This window comes from Prinia subflava, chromosome 3 (assembly GCF_021018805.1).
Source record: "Prinia subflava isolate CZ2003 ecotype Zambia chromosome 3, Cam_Psub_1.2, whole genome shotgun sequence".
NCBI classification, from domain to species: Eukaryota; Metazoa; Chordata; class Aves; order Passeriformes; family Cisticolidae; genus Prinia; species Prinia subflava.
This window is the reverse complement of record NC_086249.1, coordinates 77,432,096-77,455,607: the sequence shown is the minus strand read 5'-3', so window position 1 is coordinate 77,455,607 and position 23,512 is coordinate 77,432,096. Positions and strand designations below refer to the sequence as shown.

Sequence of the window (23,512 nt, the reverse complement as noted above, 5' to 3'; positions counted from 1 at the left end):
GAGTGTGCCCAGGTGGCCAAGAAGGCCAATGGTGACCTGGCCTGTGTCAGCAATGGTGTGGCCAGCAGGAGCAGGGCAGGGATTGTCCCCCTGTACTCAGCACTGGTGAGGTCACACCTTGAGTGCTGTGTGCAGTTCTGAGCTGCTCAATTCACCTCACCTTGAGGTGCTGGAGCTCCAGAGGACAACGGAGCTGGGGAAGGTTCTGGAGCACAGGTCTTACAAGGAGCAGCTGAGGGAGTTAGAATTGTTTAACCCAGAGAAAAGGAGGCTCGGGGGAGACCTTATCACACTCTTAAAACTATCTGAAAGGAGGTTGTGGTGGTGTGGGTTGGTCTCTTCTCCCACGCAACCACTGACAGGACAAGGGGAAATGGCCTCAAGCTGCACCAGGGAGGCTCAGACTAGACATCAGGAAAAATTCCTTCATGAGAGAGTGATTAGGCATGGGAAGAGGCTGCCCAGGAACGTGGTAGAATCACCATCCCGGTAAGGCTTAAAAAAATGAATGAACACTGCACTTTGGTTTAATGGGCATGGTGGTATTAGATCAAAGGTTGGACTTGATGGTTTTGCAGGTCTCTTCTGACCTGATTCTATAGACAAAATTTGACCATTGGTGATAAAAATGCATCAGTTAGAGGGGAATGGTTTGCAGCTCTCTCTAATTATTCTGCAGTGGGCGGTTCTGTGGCACTAGCTGAGACAGCCACAGAGTGTTGCTGAATGAGATAGGCAAAGCAGATAAAAGACAAACCACAGTGACTGTGGGTAGAGCTGTAAGATGAACTACGTTAATGCACAGTTATACTGCTAAGCCTGGAATCTACTCTGCTGCTGAGTGAAGCTTTGGAGTATTTACTCCTGAAAGCTAAGGCAGGCAAAGAACACCTTTGCCTATATGGATGCTGGTCTGTTCTAAATACATCAAGTTCTGTAATAATGGGATGCACAGTTAAAATATTTCTGCAGTTTCAACAAAACAGCTGTACTCCAAAATGGAACTCCTTCCTCATAATTTCATTGCTTTTACTTGGGGATGAGGGCAGTGGTTAGGAGGAAAAATTCCTGCTGCAAGGAGAAAAAAGCAAATGAACTAAGCAAACATGGTCATTAGAAAAAGGATGGTGGAGGGCTGCAAATGAGACAGGTTTCTTTCCCATCACCACAAAAAATAAAGATGGCTATGCACTTGTACACTGGGATTTGGCCCCTGTATCAACCTGTATGTCCTGCACTGATTCCCACTGCTACCCCATAACAGCAACACAGGATGCTTAACTTTTGTACTCTGTAAGGTGCTATGTCCTGGATTTCTCCACCCTGGCATTTATCTTAAGCAGCTCCTTGAGTTTCACTGGATAATCCCGAGGAGAAATCTCAACCTTGCCAGGGACCCTCTGGAAAAGCAGGCAAGAAGGGTCAGGGAGGACCCATCTCAAGAGACTGCATATTCTTGTAGTCATAGTGTACCATCTGACTGGCAAATGCTATGAGTTGTGATCAGATTTCAATGAGTTCACTTCAATTAGAGTCATCCCTACTATGTGAGCTAGACCTCTCCATCTCAACTGACCTCACGAGTAATCTCCAGATCATGTTAAAAAAAAATAAAGTAGAATTATAACAGGGAAAGTTTGTCTTTAAAAATGCTCCATGGAAGTAGGGGAAGTTGTGTTAAAGAGAACCGAATATATTTGTTCTCAGCATTGGAGACTTTCATGATTTTAATGAAAGAAAATACATCCGTTTTCTTAAGAGGAGCCCTCAGAGAGCCCTGCTCTGCATTCTGCCCAGTTCTGCTTTCCCTTCATTGCTCAAAGCAGATTCACAGAGTACTTTTTCTCTGTTGTCACAGAGGAGAAAAAATTGGTGTTTTGTCCCTCAAACAGTGACTGAATATAGCTTACAAATAGATCCTCAAGGTAAACAAAATAAGCCACATAGATTTTCCAGATAGCACTCTGATCAGTTTTAAAACTTAAAAAACCACAAATGGCAAGGACAACAGAAGACTAAAATACCCAGTGTGCACTTAGATGCACCCTCTGCTGGGCCCCTGCCCATGGCCATAGCCATTTGCCAAGCTGGGGCAGTCAGAAACCTTTGCTCCTTGTTCAGTTGTGGCCTCTGGGATGCTTCCTCTGCATGTGTGGGCTGGTGGGGCAGTTGTTAAGCATTACAACTCCAACAGCTCCAGGAAGGTCTGCTCCACCTTCAGCCCTGCCAGGTTGGTCCCTGACTTGGACTGCCATGTGCTGTTTCTTTGCAAATAAAAGGTAAGGTCCATCTTCATCCTTATTTTGGGCTGGATACTATGTAAAGTTATCACACAACGGATGTCTTTGGGAGAGAAAACCAATTTAGTTTCTGATGGTCCAACTCAGGAATTACAAACCAGAATCTATCCGTGTTCAGTCAGGGCTTCAGATTTTAGGCACAGGGTCTGAAATGTGTCTTCCTGAAGAGGAATACTTTCCTGCAGCAGTTCTATCATCTCCACTAAGAATCAGCATTTGGAAGGGATAGCAATGAGACCTCCAAATGATGAAAGACAAGGAAATTTCATGGAAACCAGTAAGTGTATGAAAACCTTGTGTGTAGGACAGAGCTCTCCCCACCCTTGAAGTGAGGCAAATGTCAGAAAACAGTCAAGTGCTGGTCTTCTAAACTATTGAGGATGAAAGAAAACTGACATAGACTCAGTTCAATCTGTTGTTGCATAGCAATATTTTTTTGCATTTACCAGGAGCTGCTCTTTCATCAAGTTCCTTTTGTCTCAGAAGAAAATAATTTCTTATTCCAGCAAGGTAGTGTTGTGAAATACATTTGTCTGGGTGGAAAACATAACACATATTTGGTGAAAAACTAAATGAGAGAAAGAGAATTGTAATTTTCTTAAGAACATGGCAGGGGGTAGTACAATAATGATTTGGCAGCTGATTTTTTCTCCTGGGCATGTATTTATTTGAGACCAGGATACTGAAAATGAGCGTGAGGATTAATCCATAATTATTGTGCCATTTCTCCTAGAGCAGCCTTAGCAACAGGAGCAGGGTTTGGAGCAGCCCTGCTCCTTCAGCCCAAACCAATGCACATGAGAGTGTCTCCTGGAGCAGCACACAGCTAAAAGAAGCTGGAAGTGCCAGAGCATCAGCTGGACTGGTGTAGGGATGCACCCAGCATCAGCTCCAGCAGCACCTCCTGGGAGCACCAAGCGCTCCCCTTGGAAAGCACAGTGGAGCTGAAGGCAGAGCTCATCAGCAGCCTCTGGCTGACTCCAGATTCAATGGGGTTTCTGTCCTTTACCTCCCTGGGAGCAGAATAAGGCCCTTAACAAGCTCCTCACTGGGCTGCCAGCAGCACTGGTGCTATTCTCTGCTAGCTTAGAAATCAGAGATGGAAAAGATCAGCCAGGTCACCCTGACCCTCCCCTGGCCAGACTATTCCTGCAGAGCTTTTTCCATTCAAGCTGAAGTGCCTCATAGCAACAAAATGCTGAAGGGTATGAATCAGACAGAGAGCGTTCAGAGCTGAGCAACAGCAGCAGCCAGCATAATGCAGGGACAAACGCCTTCAGCACATTTTCAGGAAAACACCATCCCCAGCACTGTTTTACATCTGTTTCTAAAAGCGCAATGCCCAATTCCACAATGTGTAGTAGAAAAGCCAATGCCAGAATTACTCACCGGTAAATGCCCTAGTAGAGGTGTGATGCTGTCAGACACATAGATGATGCTTCCACCTGTGGTTACTGCTATAATGAAGCCATCTAATGCCTAAGGAAAACAGACAAGTCGAGAGTGCTTTAATAGGAATGAGTGGTGTAAACAGGACATCTCATCATGTGTTGATCAAAACAGTTTGACTTCAGAACCATATTGTTATCAAGTTGTAGGAATGTTATCTCAAGTTGCAGAACAGTAATTCTCTGATTTTACAGTCTGATTTAACTTTTACAAGACTCTTTGTAGTCTAGTAAAACCTACTATTGAAGCAACAAAGGGCTCACAGGAACATTTCATGTCTCAGTTTTTAAATTAATCACACATTTTAATAATGCAAAATGACTAAGACTGGATCCCTTGGAAGTTATTAAAATGAACATTTGAGCTCTGTGTAAATATCAAAGGACGATGAAAGGATGCGGTCCTATCTCAAAATGGTACTTCTCTGCAAACCCCATAAATCTCAGTTTGTATTAATGTAACATTGTATATTACTGGGCTTTCATGTAAGTAAAAGCAATGCAAATGATCAAATAATCCTTAGCCTGAGTTTTAATTGAGTGATTTATTTTAAAGGTCATGGTATTAGATTACTCATTCCAAGAGAAATTCACCCTTCTGCAGAGTTTCTCCCTTACTTTGGTCCCATCTTGTGGTAAACCATTCACTCCAAATACTGAAGGGAAATGTCAGCCTTATCCCCACCTTCTTCACAGGAGCAAATTCACCTTCAAAATGAGTCTCTTCTTTAGTCTGAGCTGCTAAGTTTTGTTCACAATAAAACCCAGGTAGGTTTTGAGATCTAAGGCGAGATTAACTTAATTTTTTGGGGCATTCTCCTCAGAGTGAACTAAAGCTAGATGATCTTTAGATCACCATAAGGAGAACATCTCAAAAAATTAGGACACAACAGTAAGTGCTCAAAGAATATATGAAAACCTTCCCACTGTCATTAGGGAGTCACTGGTGAGGCTCCCACTCTTCAAGTGGAGCAAGTCTGGATCCTTCCTGTCAGTTCCCCGATGTTCTGGAGGCAGCAATGCCAGCAGTATTTGAGCAGCAAAGGCACTGCAAGCCCGACTGAATCAGAGCAGGGTCTGACCACACTCCAGTGGCCATACCTGCTCAGGAGACAGGTGTACTGCAAACAGCCTGATCAGAGAGTCACAGCGCTACAAAACCACACTGTAAATCCACGCCTGCCTCCAAGCCAGACTTGCAGTTGATCTTGTGAGCCACAGCACATCCTTCCCCCCCGCTGGCTTCAATAAGGGAAAGAATTCTGAGAACACTGGAAAATGCTAATTGTTAAAAAAAAAAAAAAAAAAAGTAAACACAAAGCCTTGAATAAAGACACAAACATATGTTCCTTTTTCCAGAGAATGCTGAGCACCCACAACTATTTAAGTCAATGGGAATCTGCTGGTGCTTCAATCTTTTGAAAAGCAAGTCAATAACTTATACCCCAGTAGAAGAGTGTGTGTTTAGCATCTCTGAAAACCCTCCAGCTGCTATAGTTAGTTTGATTTTGTTAATCTAGGTGCAGAGAATATGTTTTTCTTTAGTGCAGTACATTCAAGCTGTTTTCTAAAAAAGCATGATAGCTGTTAACCCATAGAAGAGAGCAGTGGTTTTGCAAGGCAGTTGGATCGTGCATGTTACTATGGTGAAGGTTGTTAGTTTTTAAAAAATCAAGTCTTTATTTCATATCCAATGCAAATTACACACAGTGACTCATATCAGAACTCTGTGGTAAAATCAAGTTAATGTGTGCATAACTCTGTTTTTATTTACTTGCAACTGGACATTCCAACATTAAGAGAGCATTTTCCTCTTCAAAGGTTTTACTTTTGCTTCAGTCCTAATGCCCACTGTAATTTGGTGACAGCCTTTTTCAATGTGGTAAGAAAAGGCAATTTTCAGGAAAGCTGATATATTACTGCAGTCAATTATGCCTTGAGTCTTTTGAATTAGTGCTTGGAAAAAACCCTCCCCATCTTTTAATAACAAGATGGGAAAAACTTCAAGCAGTCTTGTCCAAATGCTAATAAAGTAAGATTAGTAGAAAAGCAAAATAGCAGGGAATGATGAACATCTGGCACAACAGGACATCCCAATACCCAATGTTATCTTGAAGGGCATGGAAAATCACAGTAGCAAGAAGGTGATTTATAAGCTGGGAAACCAAAAGTGATTGTTTTAATCTAAAATTGTGTAGCATACAAGTAGAATCAACAAAGGCCCAGCCTGTCAAAACAACAGTCAATTTATTGCTATCTGAGGGACATATTTCAGTGCAGACTGAAGGAGTTATGTGTGTTAAGTTCCTGTGCACAGAGATGGAAATGGGCGGTTGTCAGAGCAATGGAAGTGAAGTGTCTCATAAAACTGGTCCAGGAGAGTCTCATCACAACAAATTGCAATGGCCAAAGGACTGCCAGCCCCTGGGAGCCAGCAACGTGCCCCGACTTCATGCCACTCCTTGGTGGTGAAGTTTTTCCCCAACATCCTTCCCTGCCCACCACCAGAGCCTGGATCATGTGCCATGTTCCCATCATTTGTGCTTTGAGAAGCTTGTTCTCAAAGGACACTGTGAGGCTATGCAACATCTGTGTGTTTAGTACAGGAGAAGATCCTTACTAAAGGCAGTTCTAGCTATTACTGAGAGAGAAAAATGCATTCTAGCAACTCATCTGCTTTTCATTTTGAACCTGTATCAACACCATTGAGTTGCCTTCCTTCAAATCCCGGCTAGCATTAAAAGAACCTATGCCATAATTTAAAAACTGTGATTTTGAAATACTAGAATAAGAAGTGTTTGATAAGGGCCTTGGAAATCAGAGTGGAAGCAGCAACTGTATTGAGCCAAGAGGAGCTGTCAGGCTGTACCTGCTTGTTCAGCACCTAGCACTAGAGGGACGTGACATCACTGCATTTCAGGTGCTAGTCGTGCATAAATATTAGATGCTAATAACACCTTCCAAGAACAGGAGAAAAATGGCCTTGTGCCCCTTACCTCACCTCTGTTTGCAAAAAAAAAAAAAAATCTAACCTGTGATTTGAATCTTTGCCCTGAACTGCTTTTCTTGGGAGTTTCTTGCTGCACAGCTTTGCAAGCTGTGGCAGCACAGTGCAACAGTACAGCTGAGAGGGAAGAGCAACAAGTGGGGACTTTAATCCCAGCGGTAGCTCTGCTTGATGGTCAAATACAGCAGTTCCCAAAACCTCCTCTTTTGGAACTGCAGATGACAGTACATTCTAAATGAATGGGCGTTTCCATGAGTGCTAGTCAAAATCAGGAAAGGTATATACACATGTTTACCTCCAACATCAGCTGGGTGAATTCCTCATTGCTGAGAAATGAAGGTTTCCAGTCCTGCTGAATTTCAGAAATCTCCGTCTGAGCTGAGACTTCTAGACAAACAGAACATTTAAATCTTTAAAATTCAAATTAATTTCTATCTTGCAATATTACATATGAGTTGCTATGAAAAGAGAGAAATAACCTTTGTATTCAAAAATTGCAGTTTTCAAGCCTGAAATGTTTTCCTCATTTTTTACTCAAGTCAACTTGTACTGACTTCAGTGGGAGGCTATATTCACAAGGCCATTAGCCTCATGCAGCACTACTGGGGTATTGATCAAAAGATAAAACCACTTTGCATGAAATTAAAATCAAGACAAGGATTAGCACGTGTCAAATGGCTATTTACAATTTAGAGCTTCAAAATCAGGATGCCAGAGAGGGTTCAGTCTACAGCTTCTGTGCCAAACAGAACAGCAAGAAAGCTCCTTCAGAGGAGCCCCAAAGAGCTGTGACCCCAAACTGCAGAGCGATTGCTCTGTTTTCCAAAAGGAGAGTGAATCACAAGCATTTGCAGCAGCTTTACACCGGTTCTACTGCCACCACTCTCTCCCTACCTTCAGCCACATGGTGCAGGACAGCCCAGGAGAAGGAATGGAGCACTAGCATCTCATCCCAAATCCAGTCTAGAGGGCAGGCTCTCCTGTGCTGTCAGCCCGTAAGGCCCCGAGAGGAGATGTGCCCCACTGTTGTCCAATCCTGACCCCACAGCAGCCTGCAGAGGGCTTGCTCCTGGAGGGCTTTCCATGGAGGGTGCACACACACTGGGACAACAACTCACAGCTTTGCTCTGAAACTGGGGACCATACTGGATAGCTGGTTGCACTGTTTGCCTTTGGAAAACAGTCACTTATATTAGCTCTGAGTCAGACAGGATGCTGGGGGACAGCTCTAATTTAGAAAAACTTGAGCTGGTTTAGTTTGCTGCTCACTCTGCTTCTCAGAGAATGCTCCCTAGATAATCTCTAGTAGTGAGAAGATGGTGAGCACAGACTGTCTTCTCTTTTCAGCACCTCCTGCTAATTAATCCTGTTGATTAACACTTCCAGAGCATGTAGCACTCAATGCTCCATATCCAGAGCACATAGGCAAACTGGCCAGAGAAATGCAAATGGATAAATGATACTAAGGACAGTAAATTTCTACAAGTGCCTGAGCATTTTGTCACCAAGAAAGAAATCAAAGGCTCTGTTCAGGCTGCATTAGTGGAGATGCAGCCGTTTCCTCCTGCTTTCTGCACTGCTGGGGCTGTCACTGGCAGCACGGCAGCTCTCCACAGCCCCCAAGGCTTCACACACAGGTTCGAAAACCAGACAGAGGAAAAAGAGTCCATCAGATTTTTTAAAGTAGTTTCAGAGTATAGGATACTTTCAGCAGATCTATGGCTTGGAAAAGCCAATGGACATGAAATGGTGACTGTTGGGAAAATTACTTGAGATTTGGAAGATTCTGTGGATTACAATGGAGGACGTTGTTTATGAAGGAAAAAAATCTGAACATTTACCTCCTCCTCTGTTATGACTAAAATCTCGGTTTAGCCTATCAAACAGAAGGGAAATATGACTCAATAAACCAGATCCAAAGCACACTGAGGATAATCAACACTTTTAAATGCTGATGCTTTGTATTATATTCTGTGACTACTAATCTGGTTTAAAAATAGATAACATTGGCTTTTTTTAGCAAGTGCACAAACCCCAGTCACATTTTGACCTACTTGCTGTGGAAAGATTTGTGACTGGTAGCTTTCCTTCACCTAGTTGTTTTTTCAAGGAAAAGCACATTTTGGAGTAAATTATTTGGACCTTCAGATACACTTACACACTTATTTCAAATCTTGGGTGATTGTTCTTTGCTTAGCTTTATTATTGAGCATATTCACATCTTCCTTTGCCTTGGACAGCTAAAACAAATGTAAGCTATTACTGTAATATTTAGAAGTGTATATAACTATTAAACCTTGAGATATTCTGGTCATCCCCTCTTGTTAATGGTTGGACCCCTTGGTCTCGAATGTCTTTTCCAACCTAAACAAATATATGATTCTATCTTGTCTGCAGTAAAAATTCATTTAAGGAGAAACTGCACTCTAATGACAGAACCATTTTAATTATTTCCTCAGTAAGACTGGCATTTGTGACTCCATTCTGTTGCAAGTTATGATACAAGAGTTTTAATGGTCTTTCCTGTTACACCCAGAGTTCTCCAGAGAGTGCACGAGGGAGGGGCTGGATGAGCCAAGGTAAGCCAGGTGATTTAGTGCATCATCTTGTGAGACCCCTTTCTACTTTCTGGGACCAGGAGCATTCCCCACAGCCACCCAATGAAACCTCTTCCTCATAGGGGCAGAGCAGGAGGGTCTCATTTTAAACCAGTGCCCTGATTTATAAGGGAAAAGCATTTCAGTTGACCATGACTGGTGGGTGTCACAGCATCAGGAAGGCCACAGTGCACATGCCTCCCTCTGAGCAGAAACTACACCAAAGAGAGTAGATCAGCAGGGTCAGAGATGTCCTCTGCCCTCTGTGAAGGTACATTTCTCTAGAGAACTTAACTGTCACTAGTGCAACCATTTTAAAACACAAACTCCTGGCTTTCTGATGCTGAACTTGACTACTGCAACTGGATGCTGTGCACATGTGATGTAGCTTCTGCTTGTGCAAACTGGGTGAAGCATGTCAGCTATCTGTGGATGCAATTTGCTGATGCCAGCTTCAAAAACGGAGGCGCTTTCTGGTCTGGGTTTTCTACTCAGTGTGGAAAATTGAGTCCTACACAGTCCACTGAGGAGCTGGGGTGCTGAACACACTGCTTCTCTGCATTTTTTCCACAGAGAAACTGGGGTGAATGCTTTGTTCTTCTGCTCAGAATATTACAAATTTCCAGTAAGGGAATCTTCCCTCTGCTCCCAAATCTCTCTTGTTCAAAGCATCTGTCTTCTTCATGAGTGCTGCGGGGCACTGTTGTCCTCTTTCCCTCAGCTGCTGCCATTTGCCCCCTTCTCCGGCAGGCTGAGAGTCATCTTCAGCTGATGAGCAAACAAGGAGATGGATTTGGGAAGCACAGTGTCTGCAAATGATCTTTTTTGATGAGATACAAAAAAACCTCAAATACCTTCTGTCGGCACTTTTAGGTCCCTCGAGCCATTCCGATAATCACTGAAGGAAACAGGATATTATAGTAACTGTCTGGCAAGTGCATGAAGAGCTACGCTAAATCTTACCATTGTGTTTCTGCAGAAAGCCGATGACTTTTTCCAGCACAGTAGTTTTGTCCATTTTGCGAGTGTTGCCTGGAAGCATGGAGCTGAGCTCTTTGATGAGAACATTGAACTGATCGCGCCTCTTCTTCTCGGACTTGTTACGCGAAGCCCTGTGGACAGGGGAAAAGAAACACAGGGTGAGCAGACCAAGAAGGAAAATAATCATGTAACTCCTCTTTGCAACGTATATACATAAAATTAGCTTGCTGTACATGTCAGCGTGTGAAGATTGACACTGGACTCCAGTAAAGCTGCAGAAACAATAGGAGGCAACAGTTTCCACCTCCTGCTCTTGTCTTTGAGCCACCTTTAGTGCCCAGTGGGGAGATGGAGGCTCTGCTTACTCCTCTGTGCCTCTGAACACTCTGGCTGAGCTTATCAGGACAGCACTGAGCTTGTAGTTGAAGGAGCTCTGTCCATCTCCCAGACATATGTAGGATCTTAAAAATTCATGCAGTCTCTGGGGAGGCACTCAGAGTGAGAAGAAACAGGAATACTATGACAACAGTAGAACTGTCCATAAAGAAGAAGAGTGGAGACTGGATCATACCCATCTGTGCAGTCTTAACAGAAGAGAGGGACCCCAGTCCTGCAGCTGTTGCAATGGAGCTGGGTTGATCTAGGAGGACCTGCCCACTTCGGTCACAGGTGCTCTGCCTACCTCCAGGCTGGCAGAGAACAATCAGGATGTTGTCTTCCCGTCATTAAGATCAGAGACCTGAGTAGAAGTTGCTGCAGCTTCCATCTGGTTCATATGCCACTTTGTTCAGTCTCCTTTCCAAGGACAAGGAGGTCACAAGGAGAGAGGGCATCAGCATGGATTGGGTCTGAAGCTGGGATGCATTGCCAGACTTGGGGTCTTGGAAGTGCCAGCAGTGCTTGCCCTTAATCTCTGTGTGCCACTGGGAAAATCAGTGTCAGTGCCCCGGGCCTCTAGGTTTAAAACAAAGGCTCTACCACTTTCTTCACCAGTCTTGTCTGTTTAGTTTGCAGATTCCTCAGAGAAAGCTTGCTTCTGCTGCTGTGTTTCAAGAGCTCAAAGGAAGAAAGGATCTGATTTCATTTGGGGTGTTTTGGCACCATCATAATACTGTCATTAAGGCTTTTGATAATCTTTTCAGCATGCGCACTTTGGGGTTTTTAACTCTATGTCTATCTGTACACATGCATTTTCTGACTTGTTCTCGTGAATATGACTACTGTTTGACTTGGAGGCTATCACCTGGACTTCTGTATCCATGTGGAAATAGAAATAAGTATACCCCAGTAGGTTTTTTGTTCTTCTGAAAGGTCCTCAAGCAGACGAGATTTGCCTTGTCAATTACGCAAAGATCTAAAAATCTGGTTACATGTAGATGGGAAAGAAAAGCCAAGAGGCCAGTTCTCACTCTAAGTTTCTCAGTCCAGCTAACTCCGCTGTGCCTCAAAGCAGCTCTGGACGCACACTGGGCGCACACAAAATCAGAACAGAATTTAGCCCAGCATCTACATCCCCTGTGAGGACCATGATGGTAATAAACATTTTCAGCAGAGAAATCACTAAAGAGGCTTCTGGATGTTACTACTGACAGAGGGGTAATTTTTGTTTGTCCTGCTCTCAGCCCTGAACACACTTGGAGATACACTGGATAGAAGCCAATGCTTGATTATTTTACAGCTTTGAACACAAGAGATTGGGTGGATACTGCCTGACTGATTTCAGCTTGCTCTTATTACATTGCAAAAGGCTGTCAGAACAAGATGTGAAAAGCTCCAGCCTTATCCTGTTTCTCTACAGTTCAGGGCAATGTTACGAATATCAACATTTTACTTCCTCATAATTCAATCCCCAGTTCATTTTAAGCTTAAAGAGTCCAGATTTCCCTGAAAATAAAATAAACCACCAACTGTTAATAGGGAATGTGTTGCTTTAAAAAAAAAGAAAAAAGCCTTGACAGAAATATAAAGTATCTATTTTTAACACTTGACATTTTATTCACAAAGGAAACATAAAACTCCTCTAGTGGAAATAACTCTACCAAGATATGAATTGATGATCACAGTAAAGTTTTGAAAAGGAAAAAATGAGAAAAGATTGGAAAAAACGATAAAAACTATCCCTGCACAGTTGAAAATACTTTGTTTAGTACAGTTATAAATGCATGAAGCAAGATAGTTTTCATCATTTCCCTTTGAAGATTATTTCCTAGCCTTGCTTACTTCACTGCTAGGGCATACAATTACAGTAAGTCCAAACAACCACTGTCTTAATTCCATACTACTTGTCCCAGTTCTCCTCCCTCCTTGCTACTCCACAAAGATTACAGCATATTCAAGGGGAAGGAGGAGACACAGTATGAATAAAATCAGCTAAAGGCAATACAGAACAGCCTGAATTCAGAATGACCAAAATGAACAATTTAACAGCCATTTTTATTTGCTTACATATATGCTGCTTGTTGTCTTAAACAGACAGATACTGACTGACTTGTAGATTCTACATTTTGCTAATTTACAATGAAATATGACTTTACACTATATTTCAGATTTCTTCTGGCTGTCCAGTGGAGTGTGTTATGTATGCATCAATGCAAGTAACTGTACTACATACCTTCATTCAGATTCTTAAATTTACTTTTTATTTCAGTGGAAATGGCAGGTAGTAGTCTTCATAATTAAGCACTTTCTCATGGTTCACTTCAAGCTGGTATTGGTTGGAATTTGGAATTCAACTGAATTGCAAAAAAAGTATTTTAAAATTATATACTATTAAAGCAAAATGAAAGAAGAGCAACTAGAGAAAAAAGTGCACAAAGCACACCTTTCATTTAGAATTAATAAATCTCCATGATCAAAATAAAGCTCATCTAGCATCAAAGAACTGAAAATGAAACTATGGCTTCTGATCTCAGAAGGTCAGAAAACCTCACATAGGTCCTCAATGCTTCCAAGTATGGTGCCATCATATCCACACTTTGGTCCTCAGGTCCTTGGAGTTGTGCATTAGGAAGTCAGGTGATGGAGAACAGGGCTCAATTTAACCAGTGTTCTTCCTGAAGGAAGAGTTGTATACCTGGGCCAAATACTAAACACCTGGCACAGGAGTGGGAGTGCAAATGCCTCTTCTCAGGAGAGGATGGATCTTTTCGTGTCTGTGTAATACAACCCGTAGATGCCTAATAAATTGCAGCAGATATACAAGGTGTGCATGTGTATCTCTCACACATCTAACCTGAGAAACTCTGCTTCTGGCTCGAGTCTATCCCACAAACTGAGGTCCAGAAATTTTCAGTCTCACCTACTTTTAACAGAGAAAATAAAAGGAGAGAATAGTTTCCTGGGCTTTTTAATCCCCTCTGGTGTTTCTCAGCCCTGAGGGACCCAGTCCTTATAGCAAAAAGAAGACACAAAAAGCATTTCACTTGTGGTACAGGACAGGTGAGAGTAGTCAGTTTACAAGACACAGTGGCAAAATATTCATCAAATAGCTTCTCCTAAGTTTGACTCTCTCTGGAAGAAAACCTGTAGCTTTTAAATGAGTCTGAACCATTTCAGTATCATGTATTAACTTTTGATCTCCATGAAGCATCTCATGATTTCAAACCTGATATCAACTGTAGCTTTATTTCTAGAAAGCAAGCAAAATGAACTTCAAATTACAATTTGAAGAACCAGTTTCCTTTTTTAATTTTTAAAGGTATAACTTTTGTATGCACCCTGATAGAGGCCTGCCCCAGGGTATGACAAAAATTCCTTCTGGGAAGGAACGGCATGAAAACCATACCAGATGGTGATGACAATTGCTGATAGCAAGGATACATGTTATCATATCTTTTTCATATATGCATTTAATTTTTTTTTTACTAAACAATTAGCACACAAATATCTTGAAGATGATCAGGCCTTTAGCAGGTGAGGCAGTGCTGCAAGGTGGGGTCCTTCCTGCACCCTCCAAAAGCAAGCAAAGGGGAACAGCTGAGCCTGGCTGCAGCCTGTGCTGACCTATATTGGTGAGACAAAGCTGCAGGGAGGGAAAGAAGCAGAGAAGGAATCAAAAGAGATGAAACTGGATCAACTGCTTGTGCCTGGACTGGAAATACTCTCATTAGAGGGAACCAAGGGGAAAAATGTGGGCAACCTCTGGCTCTCTCTAAAGTAATTAAACTGCGGGCTGAGGCATTGATAACCTTGAATGCTTCCAAACTGCTTTTCTGCAGATGCCGGTCAGCTCTGATAGTTATTAAGAGTTTCATTGCCACAGGTCTTCTGCCTTGAAACACACCTTTTTTCTCCCAACAAAGGGTTCACAAAGCATTCCCACCAACCAGGACTCAGTGGAGTACAGACTGTATGGAATATAGGTTTGTGCCAGTTTAAGGCTGACTTTTCATGGTCTTTCTCTGCTCTGAAGGTAACTTCTGGGTGTTTTCGTTGCTGTGAGACAGGCACTGATGAATAAATGACCATTCTAATAGGGGAAAATCCCCCACTCTTTCAGTTCTTTTTCTTTTGCAAAATGCATTTAAAGAAAAAAAAAACAGAACATTTTTGTACACTCTGGAAGCTCAGATAATGTATTATAGTGGCAGAAGTATGTTGTTGGTGCTTCAGTTCTGATGTTCCGCAGTAATGTGAAGAAAACAATCAATACCTTGGCTTTTTTAACATCTTCCACAGGAAACATTGCTAGATTATTTTCTTCTCACAGTGCAGCCAGGAGTAGGAGTCTGTGAGATGGCAGTTTTTTAAGTTGTGTCTGACTGTATTTTACTCTCTTGCTTTTTGATTAATTGATTATGGAAAAACAGCTTCTGCAGCAACAAACAGTATCAAGCTCATCACAGAGAGTTATAAAAGATACTCACCTCTTTGCCCTGTCTTTCTCATCTTCATCCATTAGATTGTCTAAGCAGTTTTTTCTGTTGAAGGAATGCAAGAATCATTATGAATTGTCATTTTGTTAGCTCTATTTGCAGGTTAATCTCACAGTCACTCTATTTCAATTTAATAACACAGTAATGATATCCAGGTCAGATAAATGTGTCAGCAGTGCTCTATGACACAGTCCTCGATTTTAGGAAATATCCATTGTGGGTAATGTTATTCCTGAGCATTATGCTAGCCTTAGGGTCTCTCACCAGGGATCAAGGCTCCCAGGCACCATGTGCTGCATCAGCACAGTACAAAAACAGCCACTTCTTGGGAATCTTTTTGTGTGGAGGTTACTCTGCAAACTTGTAGGCTGGATGAGCCTGGAGTCTGCTCAAGCTGAAAAGCATTTTCATTGCCCCCATGATCCCACCAAAACCATCCTCAGTGCAAGAGCCAGAATCACTGATGCCTTTGACTTCTCAGGCTGCTCTTCCTACTGGGAAGCTTTTCGTCCTCCTCTGTGGATCTTGACCCAAAGCCAAAAGAGATGGCAGTAACTCTAATGAATTATATCTCAAATTTGAAGTACCCTTACAAATCCCACTGCCTAAGCCATACTGAAAAATCCCTCTTGCAGCCCAGCCATGCTGGCACAAAGCATGGGGACTGGCCCATCCCCATCACTCTTTTTTTGCTAATCTGCACCAAAATGTTGAGACCTCAGCTTTGTAATTCAATTGCTGCAACAGTGTGAGCTGTAAGGAGAAAATGGTAAATTGGGTAAATTAAATAAATTTGTGTAGGCAAAGCGAAGGGAAAAATAAAAAAGCAGCCCAGCTGAAGGCTGAGTGCCTCAGAAAGACTTGTCACTAGCTCACTGCCCACCCTCCTTTGCTCTGTGACCTTCTGAGAAAGCAACTCTTGATCTGTAACCACTTCGGCCCAAGAAGGAAGCCCTGTGCTACTGCACCTCTTGTGGAATCTGGCACCCCTTTTGGGTACAAACTCCACGTGCTGCTGCACCCCACACCAATGTTTTCTGAAAAAGCAGCACAATGCCATTGGTTATTGTCAAAGCCTCATTTTCAACACAGTGGTGTAATGATGGGCAACGATAACACTCTTTTCAGCAATCAATGTCTCTCATATAATGAGTCCTCAACATGTAAGACATGAATAAAATTGGAAGGGAGGAGGAAGGAAGTTAATTGCTATGCTTTATTTAAGTCCATGTTATTTTCTACATATGAGTCACACTTAAATTTGCCTGTTTAAAGAACATTTTATGAGAAAAACCAAAGTGAAAATGTAAAGATTGTAAAAACAGTGGTTCTGTTATTAGTTCTCTTACAGCAATATTCTACCTGGTCATTACTCAACAGTTAGCTAAGAACACAAAACTACCTCATAACTTTTTATCAAATGAGCTATGAGGAAATTAGAGCCACTGGTCACTGATTGGAAGGTAAAGCTACTACATACTGACATTCTGCTCTTTGATGAAGGATCAGTAGGAAATATGAGGGCCAAGGAATTCATTTTTTTAGTCAAAACGGGTAAATTTAAACTGCTGAATTCCATTATACAGAACAAAATAACAAGTAATAATACCATGTTTTTAGATTTTTTTTCAGATATTTCTTTTGACTTGCGAAACAGTCACAGTCAGTCACGACTTTTGACTTGTGAGTCAGCCATATCGTAATTCATATTTTGGACTAGGAAAATGTGTGAGCCCAGCAAAATTTTATTAATCAGTGTTTTACATATATTTTAGGTGCTTATTTGCTTAGTCCCATAATGAAACTGTTGTCCCAATCACTGTGTTTTCAAATAATTCAGGCTAAAATGTAGTGACAATATTCAGTGTGTTTTGTTGTTATTTGCTCACTTATTGCAACTTAAATACAGAAGGCATCATTAAAATGGCAGGACTAGCATTTAGGATTTTGCAGTGTTTCTTTGCTAAACCATTGCTCAAAATTGTAGAACCATAGGATGTTAGGGGGTAGGAAGGGACCATAAAGATCATCTAGTCCCAGTGGTGGGAGGACACCTTTTGCTAGACCAGGTTGCTCAAGGCCTGGCCTTGAACACTACCAGGGCAGGGACATCCACAACTTCCCTGGGCAACCTGTTCCAGTGTCTCACCCCTCCCCACAGCACAGCACAGCACAGCACAGCACAGCACAGCACAGCACAGCACAGCACAGCACAGCACAAAATGTTCTGTTGCATGCACACTTGTTGAATCTAGGGTATGACAATCAAAATGGGGCAGTATCAGCAGCAGAAGTCGCTGTCCCTGAATCCCTAAAGGTCTTCCTCTGGTTATAACAGATTCCCAATAGAAAGCAGGAATATGTGGACAAGTGTGCTGAGTGGCTGTGAGGAAGGATGGAGGTGGGTGAGACAGTCAGCATCGGTGCTGCTCAGCCCTGGCTCTTTTGGAGAAGCAAAATGCACCTCATGGAAAGGGGCTTCCTACAGCTGAACCCCATAAACCATCAAGAAATTACACTGCCAGGAAGCCTCTGCTCTTGAGAGAGAGCAACAGATCTAACTGGTCTGTTCTGCCAAGGATTTGGCTAGATCTGTAAAGCAATTCATGGCCAGCTTCCAGTTAACAAGGTTTCTCAATGACTGACATGAAATTCTGGACCTGCTGTGCTGTTGCTAGCATGAGACAATATCTAATTGTCATTTTGCTTCTGTTTGCTCAAATGGCAAAATCTCTAGAGCATCACAAGAATTGCTAACAGGGTTTGCTAATACATACGAACCATACGAAATTAAAACTGTTCTCAATAAAATAGATACATCAGAGTCTACAACTGCTGCGAGCTGGTATTGCCATCCCTCTCCAGAGCCCCACCAGAGCCCTCTTCTTACACCTTGACAGAGAAATCCACGGCATGGAGCTTAGGTATGTGTTTTGTGCAACACACTTGCTTTATGTTATCCTCCCAGTCCCCCAGCTGTGAAGGTCCCAAACTGCAAACTGGAAACCTACTGTCTCTTGGTTTAGGAAAAAATTCTGACTCATTGCAATGATGGAGACAGGCAGTAAATACCAAAGCTCTGTGCCACAATTCCCCTGCAAAGAAGTGACATAAAAAAGCAAGTGGCACAAGTAGTTCTCAAAATGTGAAGAATCCTTTCATGATAACAAAGGGAATTTGGAAACCTATAGGTAAGAGTATCACATGATATAACTCCTGCTGGCAGAGTATTTAACAGTGACAGTTACATTTGGAGCTTCATTAGTATCATCATTATCATCAAGGAGTGAAGACTATCACTTAAAAAGATGGGAACTACTTGGAACAAGGAGGAGAAAGCTCACGTACTCCCATTAGGGAGGTATTCAGACAAACACACAGAAAGATGCACATCCACAAGCAGGGAAGAGTGGCATTTTGGAAACAAATGACTGGCTAAAACTGTTAACCATGTGACCCCGGCTTAGTTACCAGACGGAGAATAATCACACAAACATCTCCCCCACATTCATTCATACAATGAATAGTTGCTTGGGAAAGAAGTAATTAAGGCAGAGTGCCAGCTCACTCCAGGGACTCTCCAAAAGAAAGGTTGCACATGTTTAGTTTGATACAGTCTATTCCCAGTGGACACAGCTTGCACTCTAAAAAAATCATCTGGCACTGATCACCTTATCCTGTGCTAGAAACATGTTTTTTCTTGAGATAAGCAACTACTTTTCTGGGCTGGTGAGGTTGGTTTCACTCCTTCCTGCCCTACTGCTCATAGGGATATGCTGCAGACACTCAAATGTAGGTAATCAGTTGTTGATTTCCCACTAAGTCGCCACAAGGCCAGCTAGTAGTTCTTACAAATCAGCCCGATATTTATGAAGGATTTTTAATCATATTCATTTAACTCAGCTGACTTAAATCAGAGATGTAAATTTCTTTCAGAGGTCCTGAGATGTGCCTGAGGGACCTTGGTTAGAAATCACACTTTGTGCTTCCCTGACCCTTATGTTTGGCAGCTCAAGGAAAGACTGGGCTTTTCCTCCTCTTCTCTCTCTGGCAAGCTGGGGTGTTTGCCTCCATCACCCCACAGGTCTGCCTGGGTATTCCACCACTTGTCCTGAACAGGTATGGTCAGCCCTGGGGAGAGGAGTGCTCCCACCCACTGCAGACATACCTGAGCCTTACACCTCACCCCTCACCCTCAGACCACTTGGGATGCTGGCACAATGCAACCAATTCTAATTAAAGATGATGATAATGCACTTGGAGAACGATCCTCTGGAAAACAGGGGATGGGCAAGGGTTGTATGGAAAACCAGGATGCTGGGATGAAACACCCTGAACTATCCCTCTGACCTCTGGGCTGACCCTTCCCAACAACTGCTATCTTTGTGAAGGAGGAAGGAGCACAGCAACCTGGTGCAGGGCAGACATGCTCCCATGCCTTCCAGGCATCAATCAGCCCCCAGGGCCCATCTCTGCTCAGCACTGTTCCTGCTCTGCCTCTACAGGGAGCTGCTCTCCAATCTCCTCTTTGAAGGGGAGGAAAAGGCACGGGTGTGCCTGGTGGGGTTCAGGATTCAAAGCTCCTGAACCAGACCCAGCCACGCACGGCATCCTGCGCTTAGCGAGTAGGATCCAATACATAGGAAGAAAGCACTAAAAGAGAGTAGAGGCTCTAGGCATGATCCAAGGGCACAGTTTCAAGGCATCCACTAGCACAGGGGACAGCGTGGCTGCTGTGGTTGCTGTGCAAGCATCACTGCCAGATCCCCTGCCCAGGGATGATGAACTAGGTCTGCTGGGCATTGTGGCTGGTCAATGGCATCATCCCATGGGTGTTCCACAGCATGGGTTACATGGGAGTTGCCCACCCTGGGGAAAACCACTGTGGCTAGGAACTCTACCTGCTTCTCCTCAGCTAAGCAGAACTCTGAAATGAATCACACTAACAAGTGAAGTGTTTCCCTTCCAAGCCCTGCTGGAAGGCAAAGAGAAAGATCAGCAAACAGGAAGCAGCAGGAAAGGTCACAGAGTGACAAGGAAGAAGTGACCATCTGACCATTTTAAGCGCCTTGTTCCAAGTTTCTGTAACATGGATGGAATGCTCTGATAGCCCACCAGGAAGGGTACACACAGCAGAAGTGTGGACACACAGCAGAAGGATTTGTAGAAACACAAATCAGAACAAATCAACAGATTCATAGACACATCAAACTGAATTGTACCACTCCATTCTTTTTTTAGATATAATGCTATGAACTGTTAGAAGAACATGCTGGAGTCCATAATTAAATATGACACATTCCCAACTATGGCAATAAAAACTGATTTATCAAAATGTGAACAGACTAGGCTTTAGAAAACTTAAGATAGTAAAAATCCACTTTCCTGATGATATATATGGTTATATGAGAAAGATATGTGGCTTTTTAGTGGGAGAATGGCAGTCTGGAGTCACCATGGGCCATGTCATGCTGAGATTATTATGGGAATTACTGTTTTTAGGAGGAAAGGAAAAATCCCGAAGCATGATAAGGTATCCAGCTTTAGAGTTTTTGCCTGACAGTGTATAGCAAGGTCTTCCTGCATTCAGTAGGTTACTACATTTGGTTTACACTAGAGATGATGTTTAGAGGCTTAAAAAAAAAAAAAAAAAGGAAGGAAACTTTTTGAGAAAATACTGGACTTCATGAACCTTAAGGGCTGTTTCATGTTTCATACGTATGTGTACAACGAATCTTTAGATGGTAACAGGCTTAAAGCAAACAGACATTCAGACATTAAAAACAATTCATATGTGGACAATAAAAATAATGAAATTTGACAGAAATTAATGCTCATCTCTTCTGAACTGGGGATGATAGGAAGATGCTCATAGGTAACAGAGCTGAATATTAAGAGATTACGATGAACAGAAATAAAGGCTCAGAGCATATTCTGGTTTTATTCTTTACAGTATCTCCATTTAGTGGAAAGGGGTATGATTTTCCCCATGTCAGAAACCTTGGCCTATTGCCATGTTAGACAGCCTGCCCCCTCCACCCTGATGCCAGCTGAATTTTGGGGTGTGCAGCCTGCAGTCCCTCTGAGATGCGGTGTGATTCACATTGGTTTAAGCCAGGAGTGAGACAGCTGATGTCAGCAACGCCGTGCTGGAGCGTGGCCATCGTGAGAGGCATCTTTTATCTCCGGCTTGTGAGCAACCTGTAAAGTTTTGTGCAGTGTTTTGGATCTCTGATGAAGATCAGTACATACATGCTCGTTATCTTCCTCACTGCTAGTACTACTGCTGAATGACTAAAGCCATTCAGAGTTTAGTGAATCCCCATGTTCAACCGCTGCACTGCTCTCCCCTCGCACGGCTGGAAACAGAAAGGCAAACAAATTAAACTAACATTAATCAGCAAAGACTGCCATCTGTATAACTCAGAGCACTTCTCCGCGTGCCTGTCCCCTTGCAGCAATGCTAAACAGGATTAGCCTTCCGTGGGCGGATGGGGAAAGTAGGTCAGTTCGGTAACATCGCTGCGTGTGAGGAACGGAGCAGGATGTGACTGCAGTGGTCTGCTGGCAGCCCTCTCGCCCTCTGTATGAGCCAGGAGATGAAGCACCTGGGCTTGTCATGGGGCGCACGAGGTGGCTCAGACCCTACATCTCTGCGTGGTGACACCTGACATTTGTAGGATCAGGGATTTGGCAAAGCCTGGCTGAGGCACTGGAGTTAGTGGGTGCATTTCAACAAGGAAATTGAGGCACGGGGCAGCTAAATGCTTAGTTATTACTAGTTTGTGTACAGTCAAGTATTCGTCAAAGCTTACACATAAGTGAAAGTGGCAAGGGAAGGTAAATCACCCGGCAGAGGTATTGTCTTTCTGTATTGACTTCATGGGGTATGTAGAGATGGCAGGAAAGCCAAAGCTCACCTCAAGTGACACCTGCAGGGCATGACAAGGGCAACAAGAAGAGCTTCTGCTGCTACATCAGAAGAAAAAGACTGAACAATGAAAGTGCAGGACTGCTGCAGTACTGGAGGTGTGTGAGGGGGTGAATTAGTGACAGCAAAACAGGTAAGGCTGATGCCTGCTTTGAGGCAGTCTTCACCTGCAAGGTCTCCCAGTCTTCGTTTTGGAAGCAGGGGCAGGGAGGAGCAGAAGCACCAGCAACAGGTGAGGATCAACTGAGGGAACTTGAGGAAGCCTGGGGGAATTTGACTGTACAAGTTGATAAGGACTGACTACTTGCCTCATTGGGTGCTGGGAGACTTGCTGGTGTCCTTTGCTAGGCTGATCTCTCATTTTGAGAGGTTGTGGAGAAGGGGGCAGTCCCTCATGTTTGGAAACAGGCAAATGCTGGCCTTCAAGAAAGGGCAAAAGGGTTATCCAGGGAGCAGCAGGCCAGTCAGCCTCGCTTTAGTCCCGGGCAAATCATGGAGTGAGTCCTGTTGGAGCAAGGGCTGGGCACATGAAGAAGAAGGTGATCAAAAACAGCCAGTGAGGACTTACAAAAATAACCTGACTGCCTGTTACGATGAATGACAGCATCTGTGGATGGGGAGAGAGCAGTGGATGTCATTTATGGTGGCTTCATGCTCAAAGGCAGGGCTGTTTTCATAGGGGAGATAGAGGCTGAAGGAAAGGACAGACAAGAAACCTTATGAAATTCAGTGGGGACAACTGCCAAGTCCCGCACCTGGGAATGAAGAGCCTTGAACTCTGATACAGGCTGGGGATGGACTGATCAGAGAGCAGCTCTGCAGGAAACACCCTGGGATCTGTGGAAGGCAGCATGCTGAACATGAACCAGTGATGTGCCTTGGTGACAAGGATGGCCAACAGGACCCTGGGCTGCATGGACAGGAACAGAGCCTGATCAAGGGAAGGGTTTGTCCCTTCACTCAGCACCTGTTATACCACATTTAGGGTAAGGTGACTGGTCTGGGGCTTCCTAGGACAGAAAAGACAGATTAACAGGAGGAAGGTAAGTAGCATCCCCAGTGGTGGAGCCTGGAGCCCTCGACTTACAGGAAGGGGCTGGGATAGCCAGACTGGCTTAGTCTCGACAAAAGATGGCTTTGGGGACACAAGAGTCCTTTCATTGCCTGCAAGGGGGAAAGGAAGAACCAGTGCTGGATTCCTCATGGTGGTGCAGGATGGAAGAATGAGAAATTACAGGTGTAAGTTTAAAGAAGAGAGAAGGAACTTTTCTCCATAAGGACAGCCAGACAATGGAGCAGACTGCCTGGAGGGGCTGTACCATCCCCATCCCTGAAGGATTTCAAGATCTGACTGGACAAAACCCTGAGCAGCCC

The 23,512-nt window shown here is 43.4% G+C and overlaps 1 protein-coding gene across 4 annotated transcripts in view; it reads right to left on the bottom strand.

Moving 5' to 3' along the window:
- NPAS2 (neuronal PAS domain protein 2) overlaps positions 1-23,512 on the bottom strand; it is a 105,915-nt gene that overhangs the window by 37,763 nt on the left and 44,640 nt on the right. For 3 of the 4 annotated variants that reach the window (XM_063392591.1, XM_063392592.1, XM_063392593.1), the window contains exons 2-5: positions 15,199-15,252; positions 10,316-10,464; positions 7,051-7,142; positions 3,690-3,779 (exon numbers count right to left, since the gene is read on the bottom strand). In XM_063392591.1, coding sequence (XP_063248661.1) covers positions 3,690-3,779; positions 7,051-7,142; positions 10,316-10,464; positions 15,199-15,252 — 385 coding nt within the window. Of the gene's footprint in view, positions 1-3,689; positions 3,780-7,050; positions 7,143-10,315; positions 10,465-12,944; positions 13,068-15,198; positions 15,253-23,512 lie in introns of those variants that run through there. The other variant, XM_063392594.1, reaches the window with a different exon arrangement.